This window comes from Sminthopsis crassicaudata, chromosome 2, assembly GCF_048593235.1.
Source record: "Sminthopsis crassicaudata isolate SCR6 chromosome 2, ASM4859323v1, whole genome shotgun sequence".
Lineage (NCBI taxonomy): Eukaryota > Metazoa > Chordata > Mammalia > Dasyuromorphia > Dasyuridae > Sminthopsis > Sminthopsis crassicaudata.
Window position 1 is genome coordinate 326371964 of NC_133618.1, and position 16969 is coordinate 326388932.

Below are 16969 nucleotides of genomic sequence, written 5' to 3' on the forward strand. Positions count from 1 at the left end.
AGTGTTCACATTCCTGCACTTTGGGTAGATGATTTAATCTACTACTTCATTAAGAAGAATGAAGTAATTAGTTGCTGGTCATTGATCAGAACTTCTTAAGATTGTCACATCTCTGTCTTTTTCCTCTGTTTAAAGAAAATGTCTAGCTAGTATTTGCTAACATTACACTCCTTATGTGCGCTATTTAATCTGGTCCTTTTCTGTTAGATTTCCCTATAAGCTAAAACAAAACCAAAACACCAAACCCTTGTCTTGACCCTCTTTTTTCTTTGTAACTTTAAAAATAGTTCAATTCCTTTTTATCTTATCTATTTAATTTCTACTTTCATGTATGTTTTATATTGTAAATAGTAGTGCAGTAGTACATGCATATGATTTTTAAATAAGTATAAATGTATATGTTTAGGGCTATGTGCTCAAAAACTTTTTTTATTAATGAGCTATATAATCATAACATTTTGGTAACCATTATCTTTGAAAACTCATAGCCTCTACTCTTCATTTGGGACTACTTTTTTATATCATGGCATGTCAGTGGATAGAATACTGACCTTGGAGTGAGAAAGACTCCAAATTTGACCTTAAATATTTACTAGTGTATGACCATTTGGCAAGTTTGTTAACTTCTATTTGCCTCATTTTCCTCAATTGTAAAATGGGGATAATAATAAGACTTATCTCACAGGGATTTTGTGAGAATAAAATAACATATTTGTAAAGAACTTAGCATAGTGCCTGAGATATTATATAAATGCTTATTCCTTCCTCTTCTTCCAAGTTTTTGTTTGTTTTTTTTTCCTCCTGAGGCTGGGGTTAAGTGACTTGCCCAGCGGTCACACAGCTAGGAAGTGTTAAGTGTCTGAGACCAGATTTGAACTCGGGTCCTCTTGAATTCAAGGCTGGTGTTTTATCCACTGCACCACCTAGCTACCCCTCTTCTTCCAAGTCTTAACTGTTTTCTTGATCCTATTTTCATCAGGACCTTGATCCAGCAAATATTTCATTACTTTCTGAAACTAATTTCTTCTACTCCACTGGTTTTTCCCTTCTGACTATGAACATGCCAAGGTCTCCACAGTCCTAATGAAATGGAAACAAAAATTTTGTAGTGGATAGAGAGCTGGAGTTTGATTTTCAGGAATATCTGAGTTCAAATATAGCTTTAGACATTAACTTGCTGGGTCAATTAACCTCTTTTTGCTTTAGGTTCTTCTTATAGAAAAATGGGGATAACAGCAGCACCTATCCCCAAGATTGTTTGTGAGGATGTGCTATTTAAATTCTGTTATCATTATTGTTGCTGTTATTTTTATTATTAGCCCTTCAAACTACTGTTTCTTATCACTTCCATTTTACTGCCTAATTTCTTGAATGAAGACTTTTAAAGTCCAATTCCACAAGGTTCTATTAGCCTCTTCTTAGTTCCCTGGAAAGAGCAAATTTTCTTCTTCAGATTTTATATAGTACTTTTTACCTTTCCTCATGTTCATCAATTATTTTGTATATTAGTTGTCTGTATATGTTGTAACTTTCTTCTAGACTACAAGCTCCTTAAGATGGGAGTGTCTTTTGTCTAACCTGTTCATTCTTTTTGTCCCTCCTCAGTCAAACACAAACACATTTGATGCTTCAAATGTTTTTATAATTGAATTGAATTTAGAAGTGTGTGTGTGTGTGTGTGTGTGTGTGTGTGTGTGTGTGTGTGTTTAGAGAGGTTAGTTGTCATAGAAGATAAAGAACTGTCCTTAAATTAGTTGACCCCCATATGGGGTCATATAACAGAATGTAAGGTTGCAAAGTTATTATTTATTATCGTAAATGTTTCATTTGTATACCTCTTTTACATATCCATATACCTAGGGTTGTGTAACATTTTCTCCTGAAAAAGGGTTTATTTCAAGTGGAAAAAAGTTTAAGAAGCTGTGTACTCTAGGCAACTCTTTTAAGCTTGTGAGTTGCAGAAAGGTGCTGATCTGCATTGGTATGCTGAATGATGTTGGTGATGGGAATTTCCTTAATAAAGGGTTCCCTGAACCAGTCAAATCATAAATCTAGCCCCTACCTTTCTTTTGTATTTATTATCCAAGTTCACTGTGGATGGTTGTCTTGTGTTTTTGTTAAAAGTAATTAATGTATTAGTTTTTATGGAATTAAAACATGATATTCTTTAGTGGGGAGAAAAAAAGAAATTGTGAAATAAAGGGCAAAAAGCATGAAAACACAGTACAGACATTACCAATATTTTTAAAAATTTAAATATATGTTTTTAACCTCTTAGAAAGTTTGTCGTTGTTTTGTTAGGCAATCCTGGTTATGTGCCTTGCCCAGCTTCATGCAATTAGAGTGTTAAAGTGTCTGAGGCTTCTTTCCAACAGTGAGATAAATCAGACCAGTTCCAATTGTTCAGTGATGAAGAGAGCCATCTAAATCTAGAGAGAAAACTATAAGAACTGAGTGTGGACAACAACATAGCATTTTCACTCTTTCTGTTATTGTTTGCTTGCATTTTTTCTTTGTCATTTTTTTCCTTTTTGATCTGATTTTTCTTGTGCAGCAAGATTATTGTATAAATATGTATACATATATTGGATTTAATATATATTTTAACTTAACATATTTTGTATTGCCATCTAGGGGAGAAGGTGGAGGAAAGGAGGGGAAAATTTGGTACACAAAGTTTTGTAAGGGTCAATGTTGAAAAATTATCTATGAATATGTTTTGAAAATAAAAAGCTTTAATAAAAAAAATAAATAAACTCAGCTCTTCCTGACTTCAGGCCAAGTACTCTATCTACTGTGCCAACTAGCTGCTCCATTAGCATGTTTTGATTAGTAATCAAAGACTAATTTTTTTCGTGAAATAAATTTTACTCTGTACCGATATAACAGGTATCTATATAAAAACAAGTTACACAAATTTTTAAAGGATTGTTATCAAATGATTATGAAATTCATTTTTTTTTGTCAATGCACTTTTGAAATGTGGTTATTCTTCCATGACTTGAATAAACTTGCAATTTAAAATTGCAGCTCAGATAAGTTGTTATTATTTTGAATATTTGATCATTTTAGTAACATTTGTTATTTTCTTTTAATATTTTAATTTTGAAGAAACAGAATAAGAGAAAAGAAAAACAGAAAAGTAATACAAAACAAAATGAAACAAAAAAAGAACATTGTCAAATGTCTAGCAGAACACCAGGGAGAATTCAAAATATATAATAACAAATTCCAATATAATCTAACCAATTGAATTTAAATTCTCTCTCTCTTTGTGTGTATACACACACACACGCACACACACACACAAATATATCTTTATCTCTATATATGTATATACACATACATATATATTAGTAGAAGAAATTATATTCATGAATGTCCGTCTTTTCTTTACTTCCTTGTAAATTATTCTTTTGTTCTCTGCTGAACAACTTTTTTACATTATTGTTTTTTTCCTCTTTAATCCCTCTCATCCCCAAGCAGGCTACAGTTAAAAAAAGGATGTATTTATATATAAATATGTAGATATATACATAAATAGACACACTTGCACATACATACCCCAGACACACACACACACACACACACACACACACACACACACACACACACATATGTTTTCCTATCTCTGTTGACACTTTCATTAAATTCTGCTTTGTAACTTGACTTCTATTATTTAACCTCCTCCTACCCAGTGATCCCTCCCTTTTCTTCTTCCCTCACCTTTTGCTTATCCATCCACTCATCCCTCCCCTTATTTCTTTATAGATTTTGGAGAGTGCTTTTATATCCTTCATGGTATATGTGTAGTGTTGCCCATTAAATCCATTCCTGATGTGAGTTGCTGTTCAGCACTACCAGCCCTCCTCTCCCCTCTAATGCTTCTGTCAATTTTTTCTCTGTACCTCATTTGTATAGAATGATTATTGTTTTAACCTGTTAATTTTTCTTTGAGTTAACCTATTGTTGATGTAAATCTTAAACATAAAGTATACACTTCCCATGTTAAAAAAATAAACAACTTGTCTATGTTTAAACAGCTTGTCCATGTTGAGTTCCATCTTTCTCTTATATGTTGAATTTTCTGTTAAGTTCGGGTTTAATTGATAGAAAGTACTGGAAACCTGCAAGTTCATTGAATGTCTATTCTTTCTCATTTAAAATTATAGATAATTTTGCAGTATATGGTATTTTTGGCCACAGGTCTAGGCTTTTTGCTTGTCTATGTAGATGATTCCAAGAGTTGCGGTCTTAGCTACTGCTAAGTCTTTTGTAATTCTAATTGTAGCCCCAGTATATTTGAATTATTTTTTCTTGTTACTTTAAAATTTTTCTCTTTGGTCTGGGGGTTTCGAATTTGATAATATTCCTGTGTGTTATCCACAAAGGATCTCGTTGAGGTGGTAACTCAAACCCCCACTTAACAAATTGTTGGGGAGGTAAAAATCTCTGTTTCCTGCTGAGAATCCAGTCACACCTAGTTAGTCTGAGAGGTCCCCATTTGATGTTTTTGCAAAGCTAACTTGGAGGTGAGATGTTTGTACTTCTGACAGGTTAATCTCAGCCTGAGGACTTTCTTCAGCTTTTCTGGAGTTATATCAGGAGGATCCCTGTTCTGCCCATTGTCTTGATTTTTCACCAAGCTGTGTTTTCTCTGAGGAACAAATTTGTGCTATTTGTGGGAGAAATCTGAAGAGCTTCACCATCTTTCCAGAATTGTCCCCCAATATTTGTTATTTGATACTTATTAATAAAATGGAAGCCTATGAAGAAAATAAATGCAGATAAATTTATCAGTGTAGCACAGTGCATATAACTATTGCTTATATGTGGAAAATTTGCTTATTAGTAGATTTGTGTGTAGCGAGCTGTCGTCTCCAGAAGCTGCCGGATCGCTCTCTGGGAAGAGATCTGCTGTGTCTTCTACTCAAATCTCTCAGACAGATTCTTCTTCCTGTAACGAACCGTTGTCTCCAGGCAGTTGCTGTTAACTCTTGTCCAGAGAAGTGACTTCCCTTCCTGCAGAGAGCCCCGTCAAGCCTGATGCAATGCAGAGTCTTCTTCTATCTCTGGGAGTCCTCTCTTTTATTCTCCCAGAGAATGGGCGTGGGATAATGCAAGGGCTTCTGGGAAGAACCACCTCAGCCAATGAGCCTGCTCCTTCCATCAAGTCAACCTGAGTTCTCACCTTGTAATTGTCCAACCTGAATTCTCACCTTGTCACTATCCAAACAACCTGAGTTCTCACCTAGTAATCCTAACATTTGTGGTTGGTTATTCTTTATTTCATGAAAAGAAATTCATGTCCTTGTGTGAGGAAATCATTAAAATTGATTCTTTTTATTAAATAGAAAGGAAAAAAACTTTGGTAACATGAACTCTCTAGAACAAGATGGAATTATTATTATTTTCTTATATACAATATTTTGAATCTGGTTTATCTGTTTAAGGCAGTATTGCAGTCTCTGTAGCGTGCATGAAAGAGTTATTTGTTGTGGGAAAAGTTCTTATTTTTATAAAACCATTTGTAAAGAATTGGGAATATATTAATTTTGAAAGCCATAAGTGCTTATCAAATGATCAAATAGTTTTCATCCTGATAAAGGAAGGAAGGAAGGAAGGAAGGAAGGAAGGGAGGGAGGGAGGGAGGGAGGGAGGGAGGGAGGGAGGGAGGGAGAAAGAACTGTTGACATTCAAGTGCAGCTATTTGGATTGGGCTCAGATTGGAAATATGATTTTATGCCAGTTATTCACATGTGATTGTTCTCAGTGGTAGTTCTGCAAATTTCAAGATATTGATTATTAAACAAAAGAGGCCTGACAAATCATAGTTTAGAAGAATTAGTTTTTCTATTGATATTTATAATTTATAAATATATTTGTAATATATTTATAAAACTTTTATGATAATGATAATAAAGCTGAGAAGTTAAGGCCAAGTGGCATAAAATGTAGCGGACATTTGGTCATTAATTAATGACCCCCAGAGTGAGATTTTTAAAAACTTGAAGAAATTTTAAGTAATTGACTTTCTGCATTGCTTTGACAGCCTCTGGTCCTTTTTTCCTTCTATTTTATCTTTATTTATTTATTTATTTTATTGTTATTGTTTTTTAATTGTAGCTTTTTCTCGACAAAACATATGCATGGGTAATTTTTCAACATTGACCCTTGCAAAAACTTTTTTCCCAACTTTTCCCCTCCTTCGCTCCACCCCCTCCCCTAGATGGCAGGAAGTTCCATACATGTTAAATATTTTAAAGTATATGTTAAATACAATATATGTATACATATTTATACAGTTATCTTGTTGCACAAGAAATCGGATTTAGAAAGAAGGTAAACATAATCTGAAAAGAAAAAACAAAATGCAAGCAAACAATAACAGAGTGTAAATGCTATATTGTGGTCCATACTCATTTCCCAGTGTTCTTTCTCTGGGTGTAGCTGGTTCTGTTCATTACACATCAATTAGAACTGATTTGGATCCTCTCATTGTTGAAGAGAGCCACATCCATCAGAATTGATCATCATATAGTATTGTTGTTGAAGTATATAATGATCTCCTGGTTCTGCTCATTTCACTTAGCATCAGTTCATGGAGATTTCTCCAAGGCTCTCTGTATTCATCGTGCTGGTCATTTCTTATAGAACAATAATATTCCATAACATTCATATACTACAATTTATTCAGCCATTCTCCAATTGATGAGCAACTATTCAATTTCCAGTTTCTAGCCACTACAAAAAGGGCTGTCACAAATATTTTTGTACATATAGGTCCCTTTAACTTCTTGAATATCTCTTTGGGATATAAGCCCAGTAGCAACACTGCTGGATCAAAGGGTATGCATAGTTTGACAACTTTTTGAACATAATTCCAAATTGTTCTCCAGAATGGTTGGATCCATTTACAACTCCACCAACAGTGCATCAGGGTCTCAGTTTCCCCATATCCTCTCCAACATTCGTCATCATCTTTTCTTGTCATCTTAGCCAATCTGACAGGTGTATGTGGTATCTCAGAATTGTCTTAATTTGCATTCTTCTGATCAATGATGATTTGGAACACTTTTTCATTTGGTGGAAATAGTTTCAATTTCATCATCTGAAAATTGTCTGTTCATATCCTTTGACCATTTATCAATTGGAGAATGGACAGCCTCCAGTTGTAAAGGTGTGCAGTGTATAAACATAAAACTTTAAGTAAAAATTAATCAAGTTCATTTGAACTTTTGTTGAAATTATTTACATTTGGGATTTTTGTTAATTCTTTTGAAAATATAATACTTTTAAATAAATAGAATGAACATATTTAAGTGTCATGAGCAGTAGGATTATTAATGACTAAATGATGCGTTTATTATAGTCTATTTAGTTGAGCTTTAATCTTCATCACTCTTTAATGCAAGCAAATTACATAAACATTTTTAAAAGTTGTAAAAATGGTTAAATATATCTTTTTATAAAGTTTTCCAACTTTCTGAATTTATTTGTGGCTTAGAAGGGAACCTGACTTTTCAATCTCTATCTTGACAGACTAAAGATCTTATAAAGTCTCCTTATGCTGAAACATACTTTATACAGGCCTAATTATAGAGTCTCTATTTTTTAAGAATGGGCCTAAATAAGTTTGAAGAAGTCTCCCTGTTGGTAATTCAGGAAGACCATCTATTAAAGTGTAGAGGGGTTGAGATGTGTGTGTGTGTGTGTGTGTGTGTGTGTGTGTGTGTGTGTGTGTGTGTGTGTGTAGAGAATACTTAAACTATCATAAAAATCATGAGTCCTAGAAGTGCTGAAGTATTTTGAATTAGTAATATAGGTTAATCTGTAGATATTTTTATGCTACCTTTAATCTATCTATGATTATAAAATATTCATTGTCAATATTGTATTCAAAATTAAAGGTGACCATATTGAAAACAGATATTTCTACTTTTTAAAGAATGTAATTCTGATTGACAATCTTTAGTTACAGATTTAATGTATGTATGTGTTTTTTTGTTTGTTTGTTTGTTTTTGTTGTTGTTGTTGCTTAGATATTTATCATGTATTGAAAAAAACAAAGTAAGGTATGTGTCTTCCTAAATCCTTATTGATTACATATTGGTGGAATTATTTTACTCACAGAGTTGGTAGAGAACAACTTGTTCAATTTTCCCAGTCTTAATAGATAACTTCATTGAGCAGAATGTTAAGTACCTTAAGGTCAGGGAGGGATTGTTTAATTTTTAACTTTGTGGTGGCAATGTTTATAGTATGTTGCATTTGTAGTAGGCACTTAAGAAATTCTTGTATATTAAATTTAAATGAAAATAAGACCCAGAGAGATAAAGTAATTTGCTTAAGTTTACAACACTAATTAGTATAGTGTTAGATGTAAGGATAGAATGTTGATTTTGTAGAAACCAAATAGAGAACTTTTATCTTTTCCTTTATACTCTTTGTTCTTCAAACAGTGATTTCAAACTCAAATGAAAACCAGTTCCAGAGGTCAAATATTGAGTTTAGAAAACCATAATATGAACATTATGTACATTATTTATGTATTTATTCTGTAAACATTTCCCTTAGGGGTAGCTAGCAGTAGATAGAGTGAAAGACCTGGAATTAAGAAGACCTGAGTTCAACCTAAGCCATTTATTAGCTGTGTGACCCTAGTCAAGTCATTTAAACATGTTTGCCTCAGTTTCTTCATCTGTAATATGAACTGAAAAAGTATGGCAAACCACTGCAGTATCTTTGCCAAGAAAATCCCAAATAGGATCACAAAGACATGCCTGAAAATGACTAAAACAATTTTTGTATACTTATGCATATATACATATGTGTGTACACACACACACACGCGCACACACACACACACACACACACACACACACACACATCCAGAACAGGGTCACCATGAGATATTAGTTCTCAAAATTTGGCCATGGTCTAACTGGGGATCCATAAGGACAGAAGTATTTTCATAATAATTCTAATAAGTTTTAATTTCTAATAAGTAAACATCAGTAGATGTGATTCACATAAATAAATGATTTTGAAGGGATTATTGCTCAATAATTTTATATGTGTAGGGTTCTAAGAACAAAAAGTATGAGAATCACCATCATGGGGAAAGGATTCACACTCTTAATACAAAAGAAATACTCCCTCTGAAAAGTAAAAATCATGTTTGTATCATATCATATAAAACAACAAAAACAACAAATCAGAATCATATTCAGTGACCTCTCTTATGGCTAGGTAAAAAGATTACATCACTTCTCAAGATGTCTAAGCCTGAAAAATGATAAAAATGGAAAGTGTTTAAGAATTTGGGTTTAAAATCTTAAATTCTTATTTTTGAGCGGATAAATGGAAATGAATGGATGAAATGGAGCCAGATTATAGTCTCAAAAGAATTTGATAAGAACAGTCACTGAAACATGTTCTGATGGTTAAATAAGCTTTCAATGAATGAAAATTGATTTCTTGAAGTTATAAAATTTAATTGAGCCACTTCAAGACAATATTTATTCTAATAATCATCTTAATGATTTTTTAATGTTCAGATTAGAACTTTAAGTAAAAGGAAAATAGTAAGTTGAGGGAATGATGTTAAGATTAAGACAATGAAAAATCAAAATAAAACACACTTGGTGAAATGGTGTTCTGGAGACTGGAGAGAAACAGCCCTGGGCTAGAAACTACACTATTAGCCAGAAACTAAATTTTTTATTCTGATATCTGACATTCTGAAAAATCCCTTTTCTCTTTCCTACCAGGAAATTTAAAATAGATGTACGGCAGTATTTCCTATAATAGAGCACTCGAAATTACTACTGGATTGAAGTGAAATTGCTTTAGTTATATTTGAATTCATAGTCAGAGGGTTTGTGTGGAAAATCTCAGGTCACCTATGTTAGTATGGGCATATCATTTAACCCTCCTCTCTGGGCCACAGTTTCCTCATTTGCAAAATGAAGGGGTTAGACTACACAACTTCTAAAACCTATTCCGTCTTAACTTAAATATCTATGTCTATATTCTTAAAATATAAAGAAAAATATTAAAGAAAAATGGGTATCTACTATGTCTACTTTAGCCAAATTTACATAAACATGTAGCAATTTAATTTTCAGAAGAGGCACAATATTTAAATATTTTCATTTGATTCTTACAACCTTGAGAGGAAGGTGCTCTTACTAATTATTTTATTATATTTAAGGAAACAGATATACAGGTTGTGATTTGTTTAGGGTCACACAAGGAACTTTTTTTTGACCATTTTTGAACTTGGTCTTCCGGACTCTAAGGCTAGCATTCTAGCCAATAATATATAAGACATAACCACAGCCACAAAGACATTTTCAAGAAAATGTAAAACACAAGCCTAAGCCTCTGTTATCAATCAATATGTATTTACTGTATATTGGGCACAATGCAAAAATGAGATTTTTTTTTACAATGTCCAGTCAACTTATGGCATAGACTCTGCAAAACTCCTAAGTAGGGCCCAAACTTGATTTATTTATTTGTTTGTTTTTATTAAAGCTTTTTATTTACAAAACATATGCATAAGTAATTTTTCAACACTGACCCTTGCAAAGCCTTCTGTTCCAAATTATGCCCTCCTTTCCCCCACCTCATCCCCTAGATGGCAGGTAGTCCCATACATGTTCAATATGTTAAAGTATATGTTAAATCCAATATATGTATACATATTTATACAGTTATTTTTCTGTGCAAGAAAAATCTGATCAAGAAGGAAAAAATGAGAAAGAAAAGAAAATGCAAGCAAACAACAGAGTGAGAATGCTTTGTTGTGGTCCACACTTAGTTCCCATAGTCCTAACTCTGTGTGTAGATGTCTCTCTTCATTATCGGACAATTGAAATTGGTTTGAATCATCTCAATGTTGAAGAGAGCCATGTCCATCAGAATTGATCATAGTATAATCTTGTTGCCATGTATACATGATCTCCTGGTTCAGTTCATTTCACTTAGCATCAATTCATGTAAGTCTCTCCAGGCCTTTCTGAAATCATCCTGTTGGTCATTTCTTACAGAACAATAATATTCCATAACATTCATATACCACAAATTTAGCCATTCTCCAATTGATGGGCACACCCATTCAGTTTCCAGTTTCTGGCCATTACAAAGAGGGCTGCCACAAACATTCTTTTACATACAGATCCCTTTCCCCCCTTTAAGATCTCTTTGGGATATAAGCCCAGTAATAACACTGCTGGGTCAAAGGGTATACACAGTTTGATAACTTTTTGAGCAGAGTTCCAAACTAAACTAGATTTAAATGTAAGTGAGAAATCTTTTTTTTCTTATTATTGTTCTGTCATGTTCTAGTCATATCTAGTCATAGACCCTATTTCGGGTTTTCTTGCCTAAGATATTAAAAGTGTGTTTGCTATTTTTTCTCCAGCTCATTTTATAAATGAGGAAACTGAAACAAACAGTGTTAAATGACTTGGCAAGAGTCACACAGGCTGTTTCTGAAATTGCATTTGAACTTAGTTCTTCTTTACTTCAGGCCCAGAGCCCTATCTACTATGCCTAGCCACCCCATACCTTAAAAATATGTACTTTTTAAAAATTATAGAATAGCAATGAGTATTATAAAAATCAACATGGGCTCCATTTGATTTTTGTATGGTTAAAGAACACTTTGAAATTGAGGGAATTTTAAAAAGTTGGTGCAATACTTGTCATTTCTGATGAAGCTTATTTGCACAAGCACAAGATATATGTTAATATGTTCCCATGCAATTGTGGTTTCTCCTAATACAGTTTTTAACTTGACCAATAATGTGGATTTGGACAATACCAAAAAGAAAATGGAGCTGTACCAAAAGGAAAACAAAGATGTCATTCAGAAAAACAAGCTAAAACTAGTAAGTTTCTAACTTTTATGTTTTCCTTTATTTTAATAGCATTTGATGCCATTTAAATAGCTTTTCAACAGCAAAATCAACTAATATTTTGGTTTAAGGTCTAGTTCAGATAAAGAAGACATATTACAGTGGTGAAAAGAAGCTTTTTTGTTGATGGTGTTAAAATTTTAACATATTTCTTCTTTAAAAACCTAAATTCATGAGTTTATCTGTGTATTAAACGTTACTTTTGCTAGCATATATATTCTGTGCTACAGTTTCATTTGGACAACAGCCATGAAAATCTCTGTTCATTTTTATGCTAGAATAGTTGCTTTTTCATTTGAAAGGGAAAGAAAATTCCAGACACAGGCATTTATGTAGCTCCCAAGAGGGGGATGAAAAAAACAAAGGCCCTGTTAATAAAAAAGTAAAATGAATTATAATAAAACCAGAGAAACAAAATTGTAAGCTAATGCCAGCTTAGCTTATTTTGCTGGTTAGTTTTTTTCCGTCTTAATGTAACAGATGGAAGTGTTACTCTGATTTAAGTTGGTCAAAATATTTATTAGTCATTTTATTAAATTAAAAATTAATTTAAACACTTATTGTAGGATCAAAAGAATGTATTTAAAATGCGTTTTGCAAAGAAAAAGGATTATATGTATAATGGTTCAGTCACTAGAATTAACTTCAGTACTGTTTCCTTCTTAGTTCCACTTTAATCTCTTATTTGAGAGAGGCAGAGAAAGACAATTTAAAAATGAATTTATAATTTGGAATTTACACTCAATATAATAGCGAGATCTGTTGAATCATAGACTATTAGAGCTAGAAGGAAACAATATTGTCCAACCCTTTCATTTTATAGACGTAGAAAATGAGGACTGGAGAATGAAAAATGTCATCCAGGATATAACAGTTTAATTTTTATTTTTGTAAAAAAAATTTTTTCTTCCTCATTACATGTAAAAACAGTTTTTAACACTGATTTTTAAAAACATTTTGAGTTCTAAGTTCTCTTTCTTTTTTTGCTCTTCATTGAGAAGGCAAGCAATTTGATAAAGTTTTACATGTTTAGTCATGTAAAACATTTTCATATTAGTCATATTGGGTCAGGTACTTTATACATCTTGGAAATAGAACTCAAATTGTTCTCCCTCCTTGACCATTTCTCTTTCCATTATTCCATGTTTCCTCTCTGAAACCATACTGCTTCTGAAGGAGTAAAGTCCTTTGATATCTCACATTGATAGTAGATGTTCTCTCTGTCTCAGTGCTTTAGAGGACTTTTTCCAAATTTCTTCACACTTAGGCTAACTTTGTTAAATGGAAGTTGAGGATTGATTAATTGAGTTGCTCCAATTAAAAAAATTCATTTTAAAATTGACCAAAAAGGTCTTTTTTGCTTGCATCAGAGAAATATAATGTAATATTTAAAATAATGGAATAGAATGCTACCATCAGAGTTTTATGCTTAACCTTGAAATTAAAAAAAATTATTTCATTATTTAGTAAGAATGTGCCTACATCATGGTTTTAAACCAGAAAAGAGACCTGTGAGTTAGCTAATTCCAGCATAGTTGTGCTATAAAAAGTAGTCATATTTACAGTTTTATATGGAACTTTTAAAATAAAGTTTTGGATTTTTTGAGTCTTAGACATTTTTTTGGAAGGATGCCGTGAATGCAATTAGAGCTATTTCTGCTCTTCTGGAATTTTTGATCTCATGTTTTTTCATTTAGATTATCTAAGTCTAAATGTTCTCAGTCAATATCATTTATGACACATTTTCTATGCAGAACAGTGTGTCTATGCAGAAAAATATAACACTGTATTGTCTGCTTGTGTTTCTAATATTATAAATAAACTGAGGAGTACATTTCAAATGGAGATATAGGCTCTCTCATGTCAGTAGCAAAGATATCATTGGGAAATTTTTTTATGTGACTGCCATGGGATTAAGGTCCAGTGGTTCTTTTTCACATGGCTGATATCTTTCATTAACTCTAAGAAATAAATTCTCTTTATTCTGCCTTTGTGTTAAAATAACTCAGAAGATTAGATCTTTCTCTTCCTCCTCTTCCTCCTCTTCCTCCTCTTCCTCCTCTTCCTCCTTCTTTTTTGCTGAGGCAATTAGGTTTAAGTGACTTGCCCAGGGTTACATAGCCAGGAAGTGTTAAGTGTCTGAGACCAGATTTTGAGCTCAGGTCCTCCCGACTTCAGGGCCTGGTGCTCTACCCACTGTACCACCTAGCTGCCTCCATTGGCACTTCTTAATATCAGGATATGTCTATAGAAATCCAAGTTTAATATATTATTAATGACATGTATTGATGCTTGTTGGCTGCCTTATAGTGTATTAAACTGAGATAGGAAGTCTAATTTTGAATAGGTCTTAGTGAAGGTATACTTCATTTCCTATTTTTAACTTTCTGGTTTAGTTTAAATAGAGATTGAGGAGTGAAATTTTAACTTGGGAGAAGAGATAGTTTTATTTTCTAATAAAATTTGAATAATACAGTTGTCCTTTGCACCCCACCCCCACTTTCCCCACAGAATTGGGTATAAAATAAATTTTTATAAAGAGAATCCTATTTTTTCCTGGGACCAGTTATAAAAATTCAAATTTTATTCTCATATCAGAATTGTTGAATAAATTGAACATTAATATGATGGGTAGATTCCTTGGTTTTAAAGGTGTTATAGTGTACAATTATGGCTGAAAATTTTCATGTGTAGTAAGTGCCCTTTTGTCTTAAACACTTTCCTGCATTTGAGCTTTTCTGTGGGCTTCTCATCTTCCGTAGAAATATCTTTTGATTCAATAGGTATGAGGCTGAACATTCTCTTTCCTATTCCATTTAAGCAGTTAAGTATTTAAGGTATTTGTTCATTATGAGACTTAGTCCACAAGGATAGTAAAGCTCTGTTATAATCTTCACATTGCCTCTTGGAACTTTTAACTTCTTCAAAAAACCTTTTCTGATATTCTCAGTGATTAGCTTCCTGTTGTCCTAATCACCTTGTATTTTATTTACTATCTATGAATATTTATTCTATCATAGATTCCTTTGTCAGTGGATTCCTCAGGGGGTTTTATATATATATATATATATATATATATATATATATATATATATATAAATTAAAGCTTTTTTTCTCTTTCAATACATATGCATGGATAGTTTTTCAATAATAATCCTTGTAAAACCTTGTGTTCCAAATCTTCCCCTTCCCCCTTCCCTAGATGGCAAGTAATCCAATATATGTTAAACATGTTAAAATATATATGTTAAATCCAATATATGTATACATATTTATACAATTGCTGCACAAGAAAAATCAGATCAAAAAGGGAAAAAAATGAGAAAGAAAACAAAATGTAAGCAAACAACACCAAAAAGAGAGAAAATGTTATGTTGTGATCCACACTCAGTTCCCACAGTCCTCTCTATAGGTGTAGATGGCTCTCTTCATCACAAGATCTTTAGAACTGGCCTCAATCTTGTTGTTAAAAGAGCCACGCCCATCAGAATTGATCATCCTATAATCTTGTTGCCATGTGCAAGGATCTCTGGTTCTGCTCATTTCACTCAGCATCAGTTCATGTAAATGTCTCCAGACCTCTCTGAAATTATCCTGCTGATTGTTTCTTATAAAGCAATAATATTCCATAATATTCATATTCCATATTTTATTCAGCCATTTTCCAATTGATGAGCATCCACTCAGTTTCCAGTTTCTTGCCACTACATAAAGAGGTGCCACATAGCCCTCTTTGTAGTGGCTACACCCAGCGAAAAAACTCAGGGAAATGAATGTGAACCACTATATAACATTCCCAATTCCTCTATTTTTGTCCACCTACATTTTTGATTTCCTTCACAGGGTAATTGTACATTATTTCTTTCTTTCTTTTTTTTTTTTTCCTGAGGCTGGGGTTAAGTGACTTGCCCAGGGTCACACAGCTAGGAAGTGTTAAGTGTCTGAGAACAAATTTGAACTCTGGTCCTCCTGAATTCAAGGCTGGTGCTCTATCCACTGCGCCACCTAGCTGCCCCAATTGTACATTATTTCAAAGTGATTCTTTTTGTGCAGCAAAATAATTGTATGAACATGTGTGTGTGTATATATATATATATATATATATATATATATATATATATATATATATATATATATGTATTGGTCAACCTGCTATTCTGGGGGAGGGGGTGTGGGGAAGGAGGGGAAAAATTAGAACAAAAAGTTTTGCAACTGTCAATGCTGAAAAATTACCCATACATACATCTTGTAAATAAAAAGCTATTTTTTTAAAAAAATCTGCCACAAACAATTTTGCACGTGTGGGTCCCTTTTCCTCCTTTAGAATATTTTTTTTTAAAGTAAAATAAAATGAGATTACAGGGGAAAACAATTAGATTGAAATATACATTTAGTTTCCCTTTCCAAGTTCACAAAGTCCTACCTTAGTAGGATGTAAAGTTTTAAAGAATAGAGTGCATCTTACTTTTATTTGTAATCTGAGTAAGTAGCACAGTGCATACTAAGTACATAGTAAGATCAATTATTCAGCTAGTTCAAATTATCATAACCCATTAATTAGTCTTTCTTTTAGTGTCTTTTCTCTCCAATACATTCATCACACACTTTATACGCAAGTATGACTATATCACTGCTCTGCTCAAAAATTTTCACTGGCTACCTATTGCCTACATATATTAAAATATAAACTTTATAGTCTGCCATTTAAGATTCTCTAGAATTTATTTCCAGCCTATCTTTTTGATTTTATTTCAAATGATTTCCTTTCATGTACTTAATAATCAAGTCAAATTGAATTAATATTCCCTAATTTTTATCTTCATTCATTTGTTTAGGTCAGCCCTCATACCTGAAATGTATTTCTTCTTCATCTTTGTTCAATTCTTTACTTTTCTTCAAGATGCAGTTTCATGAAATCAATTTTCATGAAATATTTCTTGATTGTCCCCATTTCCCTTTCTCCTCCTACCTCCCCATATCCTGACACCCCTCCCCCACTAAGTGAAAGTAAGTTTGCCTTCCTAAAATTTTCCTTAAGGTTT

General features: G+C 32.7%; 1 protein-coding gene across 2 annotated transcripts in view; it reads left to right on the top strand.

Annotated features, from left to right (window-relative positions):
- Positions 1-16969, top strand: part of MNAT1 (MNAT1 component of CDK activating kinase) — a 246654-nt gene that overhangs the window by 113242 nt on the left and 116443 nt on the right. For both annotated transcript variants that reach the window (XM_074290302.1, XM_074290301.1), the window contains exon 4: positions 11797-11900. In XM_074290302.1, coding sequence (XP_074146403.1) covers positions 11797-11900 — 104 coding nt within the window. The remainder of the gene's footprint in view (positions 1-11796; positions 11901-16969) is intronic.